This window comes from Tachypleus tridentatus, chromosome 6 (genome assembly GCF_004210375.1).
Source record: "Tachypleus tridentatus isolate NWPU-2018 chromosome 6, ASM421037v1, whole genome shotgun sequence".
Classification (NCBI taxonomy): domain Eukaryota; kingdom Metazoa; phylum Arthropoda; class Merostomata; order Xiphosura; family Limulidae; genus Tachypleus; species Tachypleus tridentatus.
This window is the reverse complement of record NC_134830.1, coordinates 96,440,814-96,461,752: the sequence shown is the minus strand read 5'-3', so window position 1 is coordinate 96,461,752 and position 20,939 is coordinate 96,440,814. Positions and strand designations below refer to the sequence as shown.

At 32.6% G+C, this 20,939-nt stretch overlaps 1 protein-coding gene across 4 annotated transcripts in view; it reads left to right on the top strand.

The window, feature by feature from the left end:
- Positions 1 to 7,269: 7,269 nt before the first annotated feature.
- Positions 7,270 to 20,939, top strand: part of LOC143253111 (uncharacterized) — a 53,922-nt gene continuing 40,252 nt past the window's right edge. The window contains exons 1-3 of one of the 4 annotated variants that reach the window (XR_013029383.1): positions 7,270 to 7,580; positions 8,964 to 9,087; positions 17,107 to 17,354. Coding sequence is in view for 3 of the 4 variants with exons in the window: in XM_076506395.1 (XP_076362510.1) it covers positions 8,973 to 9,087; positions 17,107 to 17,354 (363 nt within the window). In the remaining variant the exon portion in view is untranslated. Of the gene's footprint in view, positions 7,581 to 7,723; positions 7,843 to 7,971; positions 8,047 to 8,963; positions 9,088 to 17,106; positions 17,355 to 20,939 lie in introns of those variants that run through there. The other 3 variants (XM_076506395.1, XM_076506397.1, XM_076506396.1) reach the window with 3 other exon arrangements.

Here is a 20,939-nt window from a genome sequence, read left to right as displayed (position 1 = left end):
CCTACTGATTGATTACTGTATTCTTATACATAAACCTGATCTTAGTTTAATATTTTGTCTCCTGAAGCTCATTTGAGTGAAACTGTCCATGTTTTTTGGTTTTTTTCCATGCTAGCCAAAAAATGAGTGATGTTTTTGCAATGGCTTTAGTTTGACAAAAAAGCAATTTAAAAACACTTGATAACAAGTTATCATTGAGCACAATAGTGCTTAATGTGTGGGAATGGGCCCAGAAAATAAAATGACTTCCTCATTCAATCTGTTGCTCTACAATACTAACTAATAACCACTAAAGTTGACTTATAGCCTTATTTTAGAACTTAATTGCTATTAACAAGTTTCACACCTCATGTAACAGTAATATTATTGTTTTTTCTGCCACATATTTTTATGAAAAACTACAACTTAGCAGAGAATTCAGTTGATAAGTGTATATTATTCCATGTTTATTGTCACTATGTGGCAGTACAAATTGTTTTATATGTATATATGTAAGACACATTGATTTGTACACACAACGAAATATTTTAATACACTTTATCTTTCAATAGAGCATTGATCTGCCTTCTTAAGGTATAGTACAAATATAAATCTGTAACAGGGATTTAATTTTCAAAGAAAAGAAACTTTCCCAAACTCGGGTGTTTAGGGTTATTGATATCTTCCCTTCACCCCATTCACAAAAGATTGTTTGATAAATTCATGGGTTTGTTTGTAGAATTCTGAAAATTTGATTATAAGTTTCACTGTGGTGGATTATTAGACAGAGAGAAGATTAAGACCAATGATGACATTGAAGAGAAGAGAAGAAGCAAGGTGAGAAACAAAGAGCTTTATATACAGAACAAACATGTTTGTAGGGGCTATGGAAAACATGAAGTAACAACAAAATGTTATAATGTGATGACATTACTTTGTGACAAAGTTATTGCAAAAAAGGAAGGCCATAATAGGTCAGTTAGGGAGGGGAAGCTAGGTGAATAAACTTTGCCACATTTTGGTAATGTTATTGGGGCCATTGTCATGGTTTAAAGATAAAGCACCTCTTTTCATAATTTTAATGCTTTCAAGAACAAGCTCTTCTATTTTATGTTTAAGTTGATGTAAGAGAGGATCAAGAATTAATGCAACTGACAGATCTGTGTGCATGTGTTTGATGTCCGAGTTTAAAAACACCAGTTTCTTGATTATCAAAACAATATATATATATAGCAGTCTTCTCTTCTTCAAAATTTCATTGAGTTTGAGCCTGATAGCTATGTGTAGTATCATACAGCATGACCTGGGATCTGTATGATGTCCTCTCATTAACAAACATGATCCTAGCATGTAATGGAGTCAACTGTATACACATATAGTAAGTAGGAAGGCTTTGGTTCTTTAAATATACCCTTAATGTTAATCCAGTGTTCTGGGGAGCCTGTAACATCCTAGAGTAAACATTTCAGTTTCATTGGACTTAATGTATCCAAGATTAAAGAAATTGATACAATATTAACAGTATATATTACCATTGAATTATAAAAATAAAACAAATATTTGCTTATCCATCAACCTCAATGAAATTGTTAAAAAAAAGAAGAAAGGGGTTGAAGAAACATTTGCAAAAATTAAGTTTGATGTAGGGTTAGCAATACCAAAAAGTACAGAAACAAGGTAGGAATGAATACAAAAGGCATACAAAATCCCTACTAAAAAAAATTAAATCATGAGCATACAAAAATCCCTACATAAGTGCATAAGTAGCCAGTAAGTACTGAGTAAATCTTACAAGTTTACAGTTACTAGCCACTGTAAATTTATGCGGTTTTATTCAAACTCAAATTCATGGAGCTGACAGGAATTCAACATTTAATTGTAGAAAAAAGTTATTTTTTAAATATTTGGCTACTTATGTAATGATAAATCTAAGCTGAAATAAAAATATTCTGATAATGTACATTTTAGTTCAAACAAGTTCAGCCATAAACTTCGTTTGTACGGAAAAAGTGAAAAGTATCTTCGTTGGTCACAACCATAACTGTAAAACTTTGCAGAGTATCAACAAAATTAGAATAAAACAATTGTTCAGAAAAGTTGTTCCTCACATTTCTCAAATTGTAACGACTGTAACAAAATAATCATTTTCAGAAATATCATAATATAGAAAAACGATGAAAGTGAGACCAAATATAACAAAGAAGAACTATAATGTTTTCCATCAAAGTACAACCTGTTGGATCCAAGCATTTGAATTCTGTTGGTATGTATGTGCACGTACCATGTATCTGTTTCTCCTCTTATTTTAGTATGAAAATTTACAAAAATTTATTCATTTAGGTGGTGGAAGGTTTTGAATAATAGATAGCAGAAGATGTTCAGTTCCATTCATTCTAGCTAGCCATTGTTCTGTGTCATTCATCTGAAGTATTTTTGTCTTTCTGTGCAAAGGGCTTTTGAAAGATTATCATGCTGTATGTGAAAATGGACTGTGCCTTTTCCCACTGTCAGATCAGATGATGTCTATGGCTACAACTTTTCTTATGGTCAAAGGAAATGATGAACAAATCACATGGGTGGTGCAATTTACTTTAGGAAAATATGTCATTACATATATAAGAAGAAATAGATTTTATGTTTTCTTAAACTAGAACAGATTTTAGATATTTGCAACAAATTATCCACAACTTTGTAAGCTTTTACATGTTTAGTATAGGTATCTATTAAAGATTGTGATAAATAACTACATATACATTTGTTGTGATTCTTGAATAAAGTTTGTTTTCACTGCATTTTTCACATTGTGTTCAGCTGGTTTTCTTTTACAAGTTCAGAGCATTCAGATTTACTTCACAATAGATTTCCTTTTAATACCTCTTGTTTTTTCTGTGGAAAGTATGGCTGATCTTTTTACAAGTGGGGAGACAGTAAATATAAGAAAGAATTGGTGATTGAGCAAATGAAGCTGCAATTTAAGTATCTACATTTTGTGAATCATATCTGGTAATTACAGGGATAAAGTCCATTGTGCCTGAAAATGACACAGTAGCATCCTTTCCAGTTCCAGCCATAAAGATACATGTGAAACACAATGCAGCTGCTGTAGTGTGTTCTGTCACAGGGCAGATTTTTTTTGGAATATCTGGTAAAAATAACATGAAATCTAGTCCATATAAAAATGTCAAATTAATTTGTTTATTTTTTAACGTTTCTTCAGGTTACATTTACTTGTAGATCTAAGTGCACAACGTTTCAACAAAAATTTTATCACAAATAAACTGGCAGTATTTTCTTGTTAATCATTTGAGTAACTGAACAAATTCGACAAATCACGCTTTTAATAGTAAAAAACTCATTGCCTCACTGAATGCTAATTGAGTTCAATAACTTGCAACATGTACTTGTAAATAAAATACTCGTTTCTAGTTATTGGATGAAGCTTCTGGATTAAAATATCATTAGCAGCTTCCTCTATCTCACTCCTCAAAATTTTAGTCTCTTTCTTCTTGCCCATCTTTTAATTATTTCATCTCTGGCAAAGCTTCTGAATCTAACTGTCATGTTTAAACTGAGTGAAGATATATTTTTATTTCACCAAAATAATCCTACATTTAACACTAATTTTCTAATGTTTTTGTCGAGAGGGTTCTTTTAAATTATTTGTTGAAAATAAGGCCAAGTTCAGTCCACGTAACGATAACAAATTAGATTTTTTTTTTTTTAATAGCAAAGCCACAAAGGGCTATCTGCGCAGCCCACCGAGGGGAATCGAACCCCTGAGTTTAGCGTTGTAAATCCGGAGACATACCGCTGTACTAGCGGGGGGCTAGATTATTTCAATACACAATGTAATACAAATTTAACCTGTAGTAGGCTTGAATTAAAAATAAATAAACAACTAAACTTTTTAGCTTAAATGCTAATACTATTATAGGTTTAATATAATAGTTATCAAAAACATTTAACTGATCAAAAATAACTGGCCATTTGTGCACTGAATACTTCACTTTAACATTTGTTAACTACTTAACTCTACAAACTCTTGTTTATGACATATGCCTCAATTTCTAGATTAGTGGTTCTTAACCTTGTTCGAGGTACTGAACCCCGGAAGTTTCGTACTTGCATTCACTGAACCCTTCGTAATCGGAAAAATAAAATATGATTTTTTTCAAATTCAAAACATAAGTACATATTTTATTAGTGCACAAAATGAACCATGCATCAGTTGCACACAATATCACTGTGTTCAAAGAACAAAACCAACAAAACATGAATTTCACACAAACATAACTCAATGTGACATTTGCTCTTGCCTTTCAGAAACAAGTTCAGAAATGCGCGGCTTCACCTTGGCAAGTGCCACTCTCATATCATTTTCGCAACAAAGTCTGTTCCTTTTCTTCGTTTTTATGTCTACCATCCTCGAAAAGGATTGCTCGCAAAGATACGTTGTAACAAACAGTATGAGTATCTCAAGGGCTTTCTTAGCAATAAGAGGGTACGCTATGATTTGGTGACACCAAAACGTTGAGAGCATTGTTGTTCTGAAAAGTTGCTGTTGAACCTGGCTCTGCTGAAGTTCAATGATTTCGTCGAGGTATTCATCATTGGCATCTGCTGTCGCAACACTAAACGTGAACGGCTGTCTTACCCATGCTGGATATGACTCTCTGGTGGGGAAGTATCTGTCGAGAGACTTTGCGAACTCATCTAAGTGCATGGCAATTTCTTGCTTCAGTTACCCGGGTACAGAAATGTTTTCGATTTCAGACACATCTTCGATCTTACTTACACAGTCGTTTAGCAGGAGAAAGTTTGTACTACTGATTTTTAACTCTGTTGTGAATTATCATTTGTTAGGAGACGCTGCATTTTTATTACCAAGTCTTGGATATGACTTGTTGTAAATCTCTTTCTGGATGGTTCTGATGACCAAAGTTAATCCACATTTATTTGTTTTCTAATGCCATTAAGTACAGAGATATTCCACCTTGTAGGCCTGAAGACGAAGGGTCATGGGAGATACAGTTCCGGGGCTGGGAGTCAGTTAAAAAGCCCGGGGAAATATGAGATAAAGAATAATGTATTGTCATTTTTATAATATACTTAACGAAAAATCGCAGTACTGCGGGAAATCGTTTTGCCTCAAAAAATACACTACATGGCCAAAAGTACCCCTTTTAATTAGTGAGTTCATCTATTTCAGACACACCCATTACTAACAGGTGCATAAAATCACGCATAGAGCCATGCAATTTCCATAGACAAACATATCCAGTAGAATGGATCATACTGAAGAAAAGTTCAGTGACTTTCAACGTAGCACTATTATATGATGCCGCCTTTCCAACAAGTCAGTTCGTCAAATTTCTGCCCTGCTAGAGTTGCCCCGGTCAACTGTAAGTTCTGTTATTGTGAAGTAAAATGATTAGAAGCAACAAACAGCTCAGCCACGAAGCGGTAGGCTACACAAGCTCAGAGAACGTGACCGCCGAGCGCGTAACGCGTAAAAATTGTCTGTCCACAGCTGCAATGCTCACTACCGAGTTCCAAGCTGGAAGCAACGTCAGCACCATAACTGTTCCTCGGGAGCTTCATGAAATGGGTTTCCACACACAAGCCTAAGATCACCATGCACTCTGCCAAGTGTCAGCTGGAGTGGTGTAAAGAACACTGCCGTTAGACTCTGGAACAGTAGAAACGCATTCTCTGAAGTGATCAATCACGCTTCACTAGCTGGCAGTCTGACGGACGAACCTGGGTTTGATGGACGCCTGGAAGACGCTACTTGCTTGATGCATAGTGCCAACTGTAAAGTTTTGTGGAGGAGGAATAATAGTCTGGGGCTGTTTTTCATGGTTTTGGCTAGGCCCTTTAGTTTCAGTAAAGGGAAGTCTTAATGCCACAGCATACAACGGCATTGCAAAGAATTGTGTGCTTCCAACTTTGTGGCAACAGTTTGGGAAAAGCCCTTTTTTGTTTCAGCATGACAATACTCCCCGTGCACAAAGCGAGATCCCTAAAGACATGGTTTACAGAGGTTGGTGTGGAATAACTTGACTGGCCTGCACAGAACCCTGGCCTCAACCCCTTTGAACACCTTTGGGATGAATTGGAACACTGATTACGAGCCAGGCCTTCTGGCCCAACATCAGTGCCCGACCTTACTATTGCTCTTGTGGCTGAACAGGAACGAATCCCCTCAGTTATGTTTCAAAATCTAGTGAAAAGCTTCCTCAGAAGAGTGGAAGCTGTTATAGCAGCAAAGGGGGGACCAACTCCATATTAATACCCATGGTGTTGGAATGAGCTGTTCAACAAGCAGATATGAGTGTGATGGTCAGATGTCCACATAATTTTGGCCATGTAGTGTACCTTTATATATATATATATATATATATATATAAAAGTAAATTCTGAACGCATCTGGCTTCCGCCCATCAGAAATATTATTCATACACCCATGAATGTACCACGAATTTCTGAAGACTTCAAAAGGGAGCCCGGTGACATAACTGTACCCGGTACCCGACCTGCCTCTCGACGCCCCTTCAATCTTGTAGAGTTCAAGTCCCCAATCTGAAAATGTACTTATTATATGAATATTCTGCATCGCTAAGTTTTGTTACACTGCTTTGGAAAACTAAAATTTTTGGGTTTCATATGTCATTCTACCTAGCCCAAAGAATTTCTCTTTATAGCTTTCTAAAAACATGTAGTTTCACTGTGATTTGATATTAACTGTGTTTTTAATATGACTATGCTGATTAGCATATTTGAGATTGTTTTAATATTACTTATTCAACATTCTATATTCGGTTAGATAAGAGTATTCGAAAATTGAAAGTGGGTGTTGTAACTAGCTGCTTTCTTTCTGTAGTCCCTCAGTTTAAAACATGTGACTGCTATCATCGTATACAGCTTTACGCAATACTCTAAAACAGACAATTTCACAATTTCGTACATTTTTTTACGAGATTTAACTAAACAAACGGTCTTGCACATTATCAAAAATTGTATGGTTTTGTTGTTATAATTAACAACACAACATCGATTATTGATATTTCGACGCCTAACGTGAAATGTTATTAGGAATATAACGATAATAATATATATATGTGTATATGTTAAGAACATTTTAAGCAAAAGTATTACTATAAATTTTCTTAGTTAATTATTTATTTTCAACGAAAAAAACAAACAAAACAATAATACTAACATTAGCTTGTAAACTGAGATATGATAAAATCAGTGATGTCGTGTAAACCCACTTGTAGAGAAATATATATGTACCTGACGATGACCGAAGAAGGTCCTCTACGTAAAAAAAAAATTCTCAACCCAAACGAGCCGTTTTTACATATATATGAGATATGATAAAGTTTTTTAAACAAACTAACAGACGGAAAATAACAAAAATTCTAATCATTTGCTGACGTTTGAGTCGGTAACAGCGGTGATGTGCCATACTCACCATAGCAACTGCGGTAGCATAATTGTAAATATGAGAATAATTCTGATATGTCAGTTTAATTTTCTATTACATATAAAACCTGCTGAATCCCAAAGACTCTCATATTCACATTGTTGTAAAAATTGTAAGTACGTTTATTTTTAAATATTTAGACAAAAAATTTGTAAACTGTATCGGTTCACGACAATAATGAGACACGTAACTTCAGTTACGCTTGTTTAAATTGTTAAGTTCCTGAACAGTTTGCAGTTACAACATCCAGTGTAGGTCCAGTATAGATAGATGTTTGGAAAATCTGCTATCAACCTTGGTGTTATTAGTATTACTATTAGTTTCTCAGCTACTGTATTTTCACATCAGTATGAAATATACTGAAGCATTTGTAGGTGAAGATTGTAGTTAATACACATTAATAGGTATATGATAAATGTAAAATTAAAGGACGTAATATTACTTTAGTATTACTTACATGTATTCGAGATGGGGTAAAATTTTCAGTTCCGAAGCAACAGTGTAGAAAACGAATAGGACAGACGAATGTAGACATCATGGCTCACAAAAAATGATAATTACTGCTGTTCTGTTTCCTGGTGGTTTTTTCTATTGTTACTTTTCATTGTTGTAGTTGCTAAGCAAAGTACAAAAGTGAATTATTGTGAACTTCATTATAGTAATTAAATTATATTATTTGCAAATTTAGATTTATTAATCAGTAATAACATGTCTAAACACGTATTCAGATGTTCCATGAGATTAAGAAAATTGTCTTTTCATGAATTAATGTTGACAAAAACAAATTGTGGCATGGTACATTGTAATAGAGACAAGCCAGATAGTATCTAATATGGACAAAATCACAGTTTATCAAGGTTAATTATCTTTCATAACAGGTTTAAGTTTGCCTAAAAGATTGCTTATGTTATAGAGTATTCATTATCTTAATACTGAATTTTTTGTCAGATTATTAAGCACTAAAAGCAAAGCTTACGATAGCCTTATATTAATGTTACATACTAAAGATGCTGTTTAACTGCAAGAACAGGGGCTTCTGTATTTTCTCAACACAAAATCCTCCAAAACATTCTGCATCCTGACTAAGATCTTCTATTCAATGAACCTTTAAGATATGAGTACCTTAACAGTATTGTGTATTTGCTATAACCTCCCCTGGCTCTTTTTGTGGTCCCGAGTTTGGGAACCCCTGTACTAGCACACTTAGATGTTCATTACTAACCTGAATGTTACATCAGATAATAAAATAGGGCAAGTACTTAACAGATATATAAACATAACCATTGTTCATCATGCAGAGAAAGAGCACAATGAAGCTGTTTTTTAGCTTGAGAACTTCCACTTATAACTACTAAATAACAAGTTGTATAGTAATACAGTTATATGACTGTAAGCAGGTATAAGTTATTGATTTTTAATGGTAGAAATCACAAAATTTAATTATACTAGTGTTTGACTGTGGAATATCTTTTTTGTTTTTGTTTCTTGTTGATAGAAGCAAGACATGATTCCAACTATCAAGCTGTTAACAGGAAGTGTGTTACAAAATAATCAACTGCATTCATCCATTATGGGTATACCTTTGTTAATAACTGTAACTTTGGCATCATTTTTCCAAGGTAAGTTGCAATGTCAAATGTAACAGAAGTTTTTAGGATTGATCCCCACCACAAGTATGTATGTGCATACATTGAGCACAATAAGTTTAAAGTATCAGAACAGTAAAACTAATTTGTATATGCCAAAAATGGGGACGTTACCGAGGAGATATGCAAGAAATAATACATGCATTGCATTTTTATTTGTCATCAGTTAAGAAAATTGCTACTTAATGGAGTCTTCTGTGATCATGTATTTATATATGCATTAACTAAGTATTATTTTTAAGTTGTGGTAAGTTCATGAAAAAGATGAAAATTCTAAGTGTATATTTAAAGGCATGAAACAAAGTGAAAAGACACTTGTCATCAAAGGACTAAACAATCATATTGGAATTATTGAAAAATAAATAAATTATGTTTCCTCAATGTAATAAAATATAAAACAACTTATTTCTTTTTTTCTCTCAGTAAATTTAAATATCATTGTTCAGTAATATGTTTACTAATGTATCTAAATGAAGATACTTTTCAATGGTTAAATACTAATAGTTCTATGGGGAAAAACAGTAAAAACTGTCTGTAAACATAAATTTTATTATTTCTTGGCAAATGAAAAAAGATGTCTTCTGTAAATAGGTGTTGTGTTACGTTCTATTTATATAATTATCATATAAAGATATGTACAATGTATACAAACCTACTTAACAGAAAATTCAGGCCAAACAGTTAAAAAATTTATATTTTGTCAAATAATGTAGAATAAAACAGATACATTTTTAGAGATGGACTTTAAATATTTGTAGTTCATAATTATTAATTCTGGATGAAAAATGAACAGTAAGGATATGGTAGTATTTAAGATACATGTGTATGTCACAATTTACAATCTAACTGGCTGGATCTAAATAAGAGAAAAATAAATAACATATTTTGTGTGATGATTTTTCAGGTGAATAATAAATATAGCCAGAGAAACTAGATACATGTCAACATGTACAAATGTGCAAGTAACATGGTCAATGACATTGTATGCTAAACTACTATTCACTTTTTGAAGTAAGATATAAAAATAAACTTTATCTATATATCAATTTGAAAAATAAAAATACTTTTATACAAATATATTGCTTACTTATATATATCTTACTTATAGTGAGATGGAAAAAATAATAAAATTGAAAGAAATAAGAAGTACTCATCATGAAGAATATTATTATTTTGTTTGTTATAAACACAAAGCTACAAAATGAGCTGTCTCTGCTGTGCTCATAGAGAACATCAAAACCATGATTTTCAGCAGCATAAGCCTTTTGGCTTATTGCTGAGGTTCTTGGGATCAGTATAAGTGAAAGAATGAATAAATGTAAATGTTCAGATGTGTATGCACGAAAAAAGTGCTAAAAGAAAAATTGACATAGAAAAATATTTGTTATGTGATCTTTTATTATATTACATGCATGTAAGTGTAGATTGGTTACCATAAATTGGATTATACATTTAATATAGAGATGAACTAATACAATAGCCTACCAGTTGAAAGGGATTTTTACATAGTGGTGGATACTTCACTCAAACCTTCAAAGTATTGCTTTGCCATAAGTAGTGAAGCAAATACTAATATAGGGTGTACTTATAGATGTATTGATTACAAATCAAAAGAGGTAATTATCCCCATATAAAATGACTATTTAAGCCTCACAAGGAATAATGTGAAAAAATTTGTTACCTTGTGTAAGAAAATATATTTATTTATTGGAAAGGATTCAGAAGAAGACTGCTAGAGTGATTTTAAAAAGAGGAGGTAAATTATATGTGGATGTGCAAGAACATAATCTGACAACCAAATGGTCCTTTGTTTTCTTTACATTATCTAAATATAATTTGATATAATTACAAGCAAATATAATGTAAAAGTGTAGTTCAATGATCTGAATTTTAAACAGAAAGTTTGTGCTTGGAAACAAAATTCTGCTATTATCATATTAAATTCCAATGAACTTTTATCGCTTCTTATAATTTAACATTTAAAGTTTTTCATTTTAAGTTCTTTGTTATATTATCATTAAGAAATTTTTTATAAAGAATCAACTACTTATTATTAATTTTTTAATTTTCCACTAAATATGGATAAATCCATATGGCATAGTTGGCAGTTGAGAACCAAACTAGTACAAATATTTTTTGTTAAACAAGCATTGTACCATTTTTTATTATTCTTTCTCATTCTACACAGAGATTATACATAACATTTTCTAAATAGTTGCATCTATTTATCATTTGATGATATGATCTGACATCAATGTTGAAACATTGTGCTCAGTATATGCAAACTTGTACAAAAAATTATCTGCAAAGCTTGCATAAAACAATTGTAGGAAATATATATTTAGTTTTAGGTGGCAAATCTTGAGCTTTTATGTAAGTTAGAATAATTCAAACAGTTGTCTTACAAATAAAATACTTTTTAATTTGTAATCTATGTGAAATAGATTGTTCACTTGTAGCAGCAGTACAAAGAATTGAATGCAGATGTGCCTTTTCTGTATTATATTTATAATAATATTGTTTGTTTACTGTATCTGGTTATTTATTAGTAAAAAACTCTCTACTAATCATTTATTACCTCGCATTACTGCTCTGAAGATCTTTGGGAATGCCACAAGTCTTGAACGATTCTTCCACCTCTGCACATACTAATATGTATTGACTATTGTGCTGATATAATCATCATTATATTAGTCTTTCACTAATAGAAGGGTGACACATCCTCCATGTCCAGTAATTGCCATGAGCACTAACTTTTGAACAAGTGGTTATTCTTTTTTCAGTACTGTTTAGTTCAGATGTGTTTTCCTTAAGAATTAAAACATTTTTACGGTTATTATTTTAAAAGTTTGTTACTGTTTATTGTGTAGTGTTTCTGTGTTTAGTTTCTTGATTATAAGAAAAAAGATACCAAATGTAAAAAAAAATTCCATGAGAACTTTGATTCAGATATTTTCAATTTGTCTTTCCATCTTGTAATTAAATTTTTACCTTTAGGACACACATCCCATTGTTTGTGAACTGAATGTTTTTTTAAATAAAAAACGTATGGTCAAAAGATACTTTAAAAAATTATAACTCAAAACATAGGTTGAACACCATCTTGATTTTTTTTGTAGATCGTATTCAGAGATGTAAGAATATACGTTAAAAATCTGAAAAAGGCTGAATAACTGGTGACATGGTCATGTCATAACCCTGAAGTGGGGTTATTTTTAGCTAAATCATAAAAGGTTACATGTAACTACATTTTTTTACAGGAGATCTAATAGACTTTTAATTACAACAATTGCTGATTTATCAACTGATATGTTATAGGAAATTTGAAACAAAAATTCAGCTTTGTTTCATATTAAGTCTTAGAGCTATGGCTTATTAAATAAACCAATGTTTTTTATGCTTTTGGGTTTTCAGGTGATTTCACATCCTCACTATGAAAATCCTAAGACAGATAAACTTAGTTTGAGACCATTTTTGAATTCTGTGAGATTATTTCAGTCAATGTAGCAAATTTCAGCCTTCTACCACCATTACTCTTGCAGCTTTAAGCAGCCAAAGTTGCCCAAAAATGAATTAGCCAAAAATAAAAAAAAAATTAATTAAATTTTACAGGGCTGTAAATCAGAAACTATTAGAGATATTGATCTAATCTCTGGCAATTTTTCATTATATGGGTAGATGAGCACATGTGAATTTTTCCAAGGCATTCTGTGGAGGTCACCTGCAGCTCCCTGGATGATTTGACATGGAATGACCCTTATGCATTTTGAACATACAATGTTTATTTCTTAAAGAAAAGAAAGCTGATTTCATGAATCATCTAAATTACACATATTATGTTCCCATACCTTCCAAGGTTCTGACACTCTACAACTGGAGTCAACCAACACCGTATTTGTTGGTGGAAGTACTCTGCCTGTCAGTGATATTACTGTCATTGTGTATCTGATGGTTGATTTCATTCTGATCTTGGATCCACCTTCTGCCTCATATTTTGACGGGTTTCACAAGTGTTGTTTCAAGGTTTGTTCTTGCTTCTAGATTCCTCTTCCTTACAAGAATCAGATAATCCTATTTTTGTTCTTCACTGTGTGGATTACACAGATGTGTTTTTTGTTTTTTTCCAGCTATGTTTTACTAAAATTTATGCTACTTTGTTGCATGAGCCTCTTCTTTCAGTGTAGAGGTTTTTTTTTCTTTTTCTCTGTTATTTTCCATCTACTTGTCTTTATTCATTACTTACTCAACTTCTTCAATATTCGTCCATGTTTCACTTTTTTTTATTGTGTCGTAACACCATGATCCTATCAGCTTTATAGGGGAAACTGGCACACAACTGTTTTCCCCTTTGCCTTCAGTTTTTTCTTCCATTGTGTACCAGTTAACTTGGTTTCCTTATTTTTTTGGATTTGCTTAGCTAGGATGACATTTTGGTCTTTGGCTCCATCAATCTTATCTCAAATGCATCTATCTGGCACCCTTCCTCTGAAATGAGGCATTTGGAGATGTTCCTTACACTTTGGAAACTTGAGCTGAGTTTATTTGTCAGCATTTTTGTCTGATTATGTTGGTTTCTGATTTTCTTGTTCCTGGAGTATTCAACAGTTTTTGCATTCTGTGGAGTCTCACTGAGTTGCCCCATCACCTGTTCCTTGTTTTCTTGCCTTGGTCCTTTTTGAGATGTTCCCTTTCAAAGCAGTGGCCATTGAAGAGTAAGATCTGTTTTGATATTATGAAAGCTTGGGTCTCCTTCTTTGTGTACATGTGGACTTCATTTGCAGATGATTTAGAAGGTGCTTTCTTTTGGACTTTTCCTGTCTACTTGCATTCAAACTTCTATTTTTCCTTTTCTGGTGGTCTTTACACCCTGCACAGGCCTTGTGTGCTTTTGCCACATAGACAAAACTGCCTTCTTTTCAGATTATGAACACTGTGAAACATGTTCTCAATCCCTTATGAAGTTTTTACTTCTTTCTTTTTGTCATTCCCTAGAGAACAGAAGATTGGTGTCTGTCACAGCTCTCTTCTTTTTGAACCAGTTTTAAATTATCTCTTGGTTTTCAAGATGGTTTGTTCTCTCAATCTGAAGTAACACATGTTTTAAATATTTTTCTTCACATCCCAATTTGTCAGTCCACCTGTTGTTTTCTCCAGTTTCCAATAATTAAATTTTCAGTTTTGGTACCTTTTGATTGTGTTAGCTATAGCTCAGTATGTTTTAAGCTAAATTTTGATTGGTTTCTTCATGCTCTGTTCAAAGAATTATTCATGGTTGTAACCTCTTTTTTTCTTCAGGATACACTTGAATTGATTGGTCAAGTTCTTTACATTTATTTTGACTCCCACTCAATATCTTATTCACTTGGGAGCATTTTTTCAACTTGTTTGCAGAGTGGGCTTGGCCATGTCTTTTTATGTACTTGAGATAGAGCTTCTGGTTAACAAAGCTCTCATGGTGCTTACTCATCCTACATGAGAGTTTCTATATCTTTTTGAGGATTTTGGCTTTGCTCAGGTCCTTTGTTCCTTTCAAAATCAGAAGCTTTATACCTGGCGATAAATTGGCTGTCTCACTTGGACCATTTTCCCTTGTTTAGTGGCTTTTCTATTATCTAGAGTTTCAATGGATTTATTCCTGTTTAGGAAGTTTTATTGTTGAAGCTTTTTTAATTTTCTCAAAACCAGGCTTATTATTTTCTTGGCAGTAGTTTCAGATTTTATATTTGCATCAGTAAATGCTCTGATCCAGGATCGGAACAGTCTGTTTATTTTTTACTTCATTTTTTGTGAATGGTTTATCAATTTTTACAGTTTTTGGCTGTTACAAGATGTCTTTGTCATTGACCTTCTGGCTGTTCTTCTTTTCTTTGTCTGGTTTTTATGAACCTCTTCCAAGTTTTTCACACCATTTGTTTTCCTTGTCTAATCCTTCTTCCAAACTGGAATCTCTGTTTCATTCTCAGGGCCATGATGTATTCCCCATTCAAACCTTTGGCCACCTGTCTACTGTATAATTTTTTCCTTTAATATATATTTTATTCTTATTCATACTTATAGGAGATGTCATTCTGACATGTTTAATGTAGATACCTCCCATACACTTCATCATAGGGATAAGTTGATTTTATTCTTGGACAGCTCCTTTCTCCCCAAGACTTGAGCCACATGGAAGAGTTGTTGGATGTTTTCTCCAATCACTCTCTTCCATTTCTTTTCTGTACTGTTGTTCCAGTTCTTGTAATCTTTTCTGGTCTGTTCAGTCATTTATTGTTATCTCATTCATACTGCTGTCATTTGTGAAAGTTGCCGTTGCCTTTTCTTTCTTTGGAATTCTTCTTCTTTAGGTTTATCATTTTTCATTTTGCTTGGTTGGGTTCATTACTTCCTCTGTTTATTGTTTATTCTGTCATCTATGAACTTTATAATAAACCTTCCATAAGATTCATCACCTTATGGTTTCTCTTGCTTCTTACAGTCAACTTCCTCTGGATAATACCTGACAGACTGGGATGGATATTATCGACTCTCAGGCATTGTTTATATATTTTCTTTTCCAGGCTGCACTCAACAAGAAAACCCAACATCATCAAGTGTATGCTTTCTCTTAATGAGACAAGCAGCTGTTGTCTGTATTCATGATAATCTATTGCATAGTCTTTCAGTGTGATACTTTATGAAAATGAGAGTTTTTCCTATTTGGTTTACAAGCACCTCTTTGACATATTTTCCCAACACAAGTTTCTTCCTTTAATTCTCTTCTTACAGACTAAATAAGAACCCTTACATCTCTCGTCCTAAGCTACAGGGAAGGTGAGTTTGCAGAGTGTTTCACTGGGTCAGTGTAATCCAGCTAGTATGAGACTAAATGCATGCAACCCTCAGTAGGAAGTAGGGCTGAGATGTTATTTGGAAGTGCAGCAAAGATCACCTCACTACACTATGAACCAAGCCATTCTAAGTGATTAAACTAGTTGAATGGGCCTTATATTCTCTTCAGGATGCAGATCTAGATATTTTCTACATGTATATGGTTATTCTGGTAAGTTTCTCACATCACTATTTCTTCAACATAAAAGGGCCTAACTTATTGCTTATCTACTCGTGCTCAGCCAGCTACCTCTGTGATAATGGCTTGTTGAGCAATCTTACATTTTGCTCACTTGTGCAACACATTAGCACCATGCTAAAGATTCTTTTGATATTTTCTGCTTTACCGCCTTTATTGGATGAAGAAAATTCCCTGCTTTAGGTGAATGCAATTTCTCACTATGTGGCACTTTACTAAGCTAAGGCCACCACTTCTTCCTCACAATGGGTGATCTGCTCCATATGTTTTTCCTTTTCTGATACTGCATTTTCAGAAAGGAGCTCACCTGTGGTATTCTCGCTCTTTGTTGTTCAGAGATATGAATAACTGTCTGAAATACTTTTTCCTTTAAGAAGGATGTTAACTTCAGAAATATTCATCTTTCTGCACAACCATCCACCACTTCAAAGGTATTTATTTTGCTTTGTTAAGAATGATCCTTTGTTTGAGTACCAATGTTCTTTGGGATATCTGTATGTGGAAGATATGTCTCTCTCGTATTGGTGGAAGCTATAATATAATGATTACATCATAGATTGGGAGAGCACACATTAATATATATAGGGGTGATAGTTTCATTCAAGGCTTGTGGCATGAAAAAAAATCTTTCTGTGAGTGATGCAAGGTAATAGCTCTGTTGTGCAGAGAGGTAACTGTCTGAAATACATTTCCAGATAAGAAGAATTCCATCTTTACATATATATATATTAACAGTATATCTTATATTGCCTAATTTGTAATTCTGCTGCACTGAATGAACACTGCTAAAATTTTTTGCTGTAATAGTTTTAAAGAGCACTTTCAAGTTTTTAATGTATATGTGTGCATAAAACTATGAAATAAGAAAGTGTATGCAAATCACTGTTATTGTAATATTGAGTTTCTTATATATATATGTTTTTTAGGGGCAAGGCTCTATCAGTTGTATGCTCCAGACTCTTACATTGTTTTGTCTGGGGATATTGATGTGGTTTACAAATTTTCCAAAGATTCTAGACTTATGGTTGAACTTGTGGAATTAAATGAAGAGAAACATGAGGTGATTTTTAAGAAAGACATACCAAAAAATCTCACTTATGGCAAGCTGTCTTTTCCATGTGGCTTGGTGGACCATGCTGGGTTTTTTTTTTTTAGAATGTTCAGGACAAATGGAGTGAGTATCAAGTAAAAAACATTTAACTTTAGGTTTGAAACTATGCTTAATTTTAACTAAAACATTGAAATTAAATAGCCAGTTGCACTTTCTTGTCTTTCAGAGTTAGACCTAGTATGTAGTTACTTTATCCCTGTAACAAACAGAGATTTGAGAACTTAATATGTAGAAGGACAGATATGGTGATCTATAGTGGTGGAACGAAAGATACAATATATTGTGTAAAGGCAGAAAAAAAATCAGACAGTTTATTTACTGATGAACTTGAAGAGTGCAGTTGATCATTGAAGTGTTAAGGCTATTTCAGTTAAGAAATAAATTAAAATTTAGAAGTAGGTGAAGAAAGTAAACTTTATATTGTGAAATAATGTTACGGGACAAGGTATTAAAACATGAATAAGACTTCTTTCTTCAAAGATTAAAAGAACATGTCTTAGAACTGCCAGAACTGCTTACACAAAGTATCAACCAGTCAGACAACTGAATTGCAAGAATCTGATAGTTATAAAGCAGTTTGTAAAGTGGAATACAATAAAACTAACTAATCACACAGCTGATAAGTGTCTTGACTATACAAGCTGCAAAAAGTAACATCTTAGGCTATATTTAACACATGGCCTCAACTGTAGACTTCATATCAGAATACTGAAGAACTTAGAATGTTGCACAATTGAAATGTATTCTGTTGAAGAGTAGGGTATCTGGTATTTAAATACCACAGTTTTTAAGTTATATTGGATATAACATACATATATGTAATTAAATCATTAAAAGCCTCTGTCTTCTCTTCCTGTGCCATCTTGTGAAATCATTCTCTAATAAGGTATCTGTTCATTCAGCAACTCTGTCAGTAAACTGTAAACTTACTTTAAGTTCTGCTTTACCCTTGTACTATAATGATTGTTGTTTTGTAGGCTTTGAATCCCAGTTCAAGTTGTTTTTTCACTGCTTGTGAAAAAATAAATAAAAAATAATTTAATAGGTTACATAACTTTAAGCTCTTCTTTCTACTTTTTTGATTATTTCTTCAACAGCTATTCAGGTTTGTTTAACTTCTGAATTTTATAAGACTTTCACAAGAATGGAGCTGTTTTTTATTTTCAGTTGTATTCATTAAATTTGTGTGACTTGCATTCTGTCTTTCAGAACTTTCCCTTGTATTGTAACATTTAGATGTTCTTCTGTTACTGGGTTCCTCTTCTTTTTTTTTTTCTTTACAATATTTGATGTGAGGATATTGCTTAAAAGACGTACTGTAGATTAAGAAAGATATTTTTTATTGGATCTAATTTTGATTTGCAATTAGGCTTTTATTTTTTTAAGAATTAAATCAATCATTTTCTGTACTTTACACAGTTTTACTGGAAACTTGAGCTTTGCAATTCAAAAATGTTAACAACTTGAGCAAGTTTCATTTACTTTTCATACTGGTGCCCTGAACTGAATCAGTAGTAAAGTCAGTTTTAGTTGCTTTCTATTAATTTTGCATGTCATATCATGTTTACTACTGTTAAAAATGCCTCAAGCTTTTCAGTTCAGAAGTTATACACAACAAACTAAAGTTAAAACTCATTTATACTGTTCATAAACCTGATGTTAATTAGTATTATTTTTCTCTTGTGTTTTCCAGTTTCAGCAATGAGCATAGTTGATAATATTGTACTAATTTTTATAATTCTTATAGGACACCATGTAGGGCCATTTTAATTTTCAGTTTCAATTTTTTTATCTATCATTTATATTGTTATTATATGGATGTTATTACTCTAAATGGAGCTGTTTATGTGCTCTCTTTCTGAAAACTTGAAGTTAGCCAGTTAAGAATTAAGTATTCTTGCTTTACATCTTCCATTGAAGCTTTCTGAATAAGTTAATTATTGAAGGATCATACTTGCTTATTTTAGTTGTCATTGCAACATTGAAGTTTGAATTAACTGTCTAAAATGTATTACTGGATGCATAAAAGTCCTCTTGTTATTTTATCACATTTTTTCCATTTCATAGGTTTAAAATTTGGGTCAGCCTTGTTTTCACAGAAGTTTCTTTGTTTGCACATTACAAGCTATTCTGAAGTTATATGGTTATGTATACATGACTATTTTATCTTCTTTTTGGACATCTATTTTTTTCTTATTATTTATATTCTTTTATGGAGGCATCACATTCCTTTTATAAATGTTATAATTGCTAGCTACAAGTTTTTGGAAGGCATGAATTCTAGACTTTAACTCTCACAACATTTAGAAAGTATCTGTACATTTGTTTATTTTGGTCTTATTAGGAGATTTTCAGCTATTTTTGTCTTTTGTTTGACAGTTTCTTTGTTTACTATTTCTTGGGTTCCTTATTCCAGGAGATGGGACAATATGGAAAGATTACTGAACTTTTGGAGTCATGTCATTTTGAAGTTAAAGGTTTTTAGTTTTTGTGAAGAAGATTTGGAACTTCTATCAGACTTTTAACCCCCAATTTTTGTACTGATTTTGTTTATTATTATTTTCTCTATTTTTTCTTGGTTCTATGCTAATATATTATTCCACTTGTTTCATCCCAGATTTTCACAAACCTTTTTCAGGGGTAGGAGCTTTGTTTTTTTGTTTTTTTTTAATTATGATATGAAAGGCATTTTGGAAAGACAGGTAACATTTTGACTTGTTTTCTTACCTATATTTTTAAATAAGTTACTATTTGCTTTAACTCCTGTGTTTGTTTTGAGGTGCAGCATTTTTATATCTTGATTTACAAGTAGGTGATTTATCTTTCAAGTCTGTAATTCGTATTACAGGAGACCTTTTCTAAACTTTTGATCTTTCACCATGTAAATATCTTATCTTTTTTTAGTTAAGCAGTTTATTGGAGATTGTTTCTCTATTTTTGAGTGGTATGTGGAATCATTCATACTGTGCTTCTGTGTTCGTTTTTAGTTTTGCCAGGATTAGGTTGCTTGCAGATTGTAGAAGAATTCTCTTATCATCGTGCTTTGAGTATCTATTGATTGTTTCCTAATAATTCTTATTTTAAATTTCTTAATTCCTATGATGTTTCTGTTTCCAGTCCTTTTTATTTAGCCACTTTGTTTCAACCTGAGAGAATTTATTCCCTTGACTCAACCGTTTAGTTGAACCCCTTTGCTAGATCTTTATATCTTACATCTTCAATGAAATTTCTTTGGTTCATCATTTCTTCTCTCATCGGTGCTTTGATTGTGAGACAGGGATTGCTTCATGTTTGTATTATTTTTAATTTGGTACTGTACTGTGTTTTTTTTCCATGGCATAATTTTTCTCTAGTTCCACTATTTAGAGAATCTGGCTTGTAGGTGTCAAATAATACATTATCTTTTGTTAGGCTCTCTCATCTAGTACTGAAACTTTTACTCTGACCTTTGACTTTCTGCACTGATACTGCTGTTTTTGTTATTTTCTAATAAGGAACCTTACCTGTGCTCATATACGTAGCTATTGTCATTTAGTGCTGCAAAACCTTTTTTGCATGGTTTAACTGATTCTTGCATGCAACTTATCATGCAACAAATCACCAATAGTAATGCCACACACCCACATGATGCATGAGACTCTGTGTTAT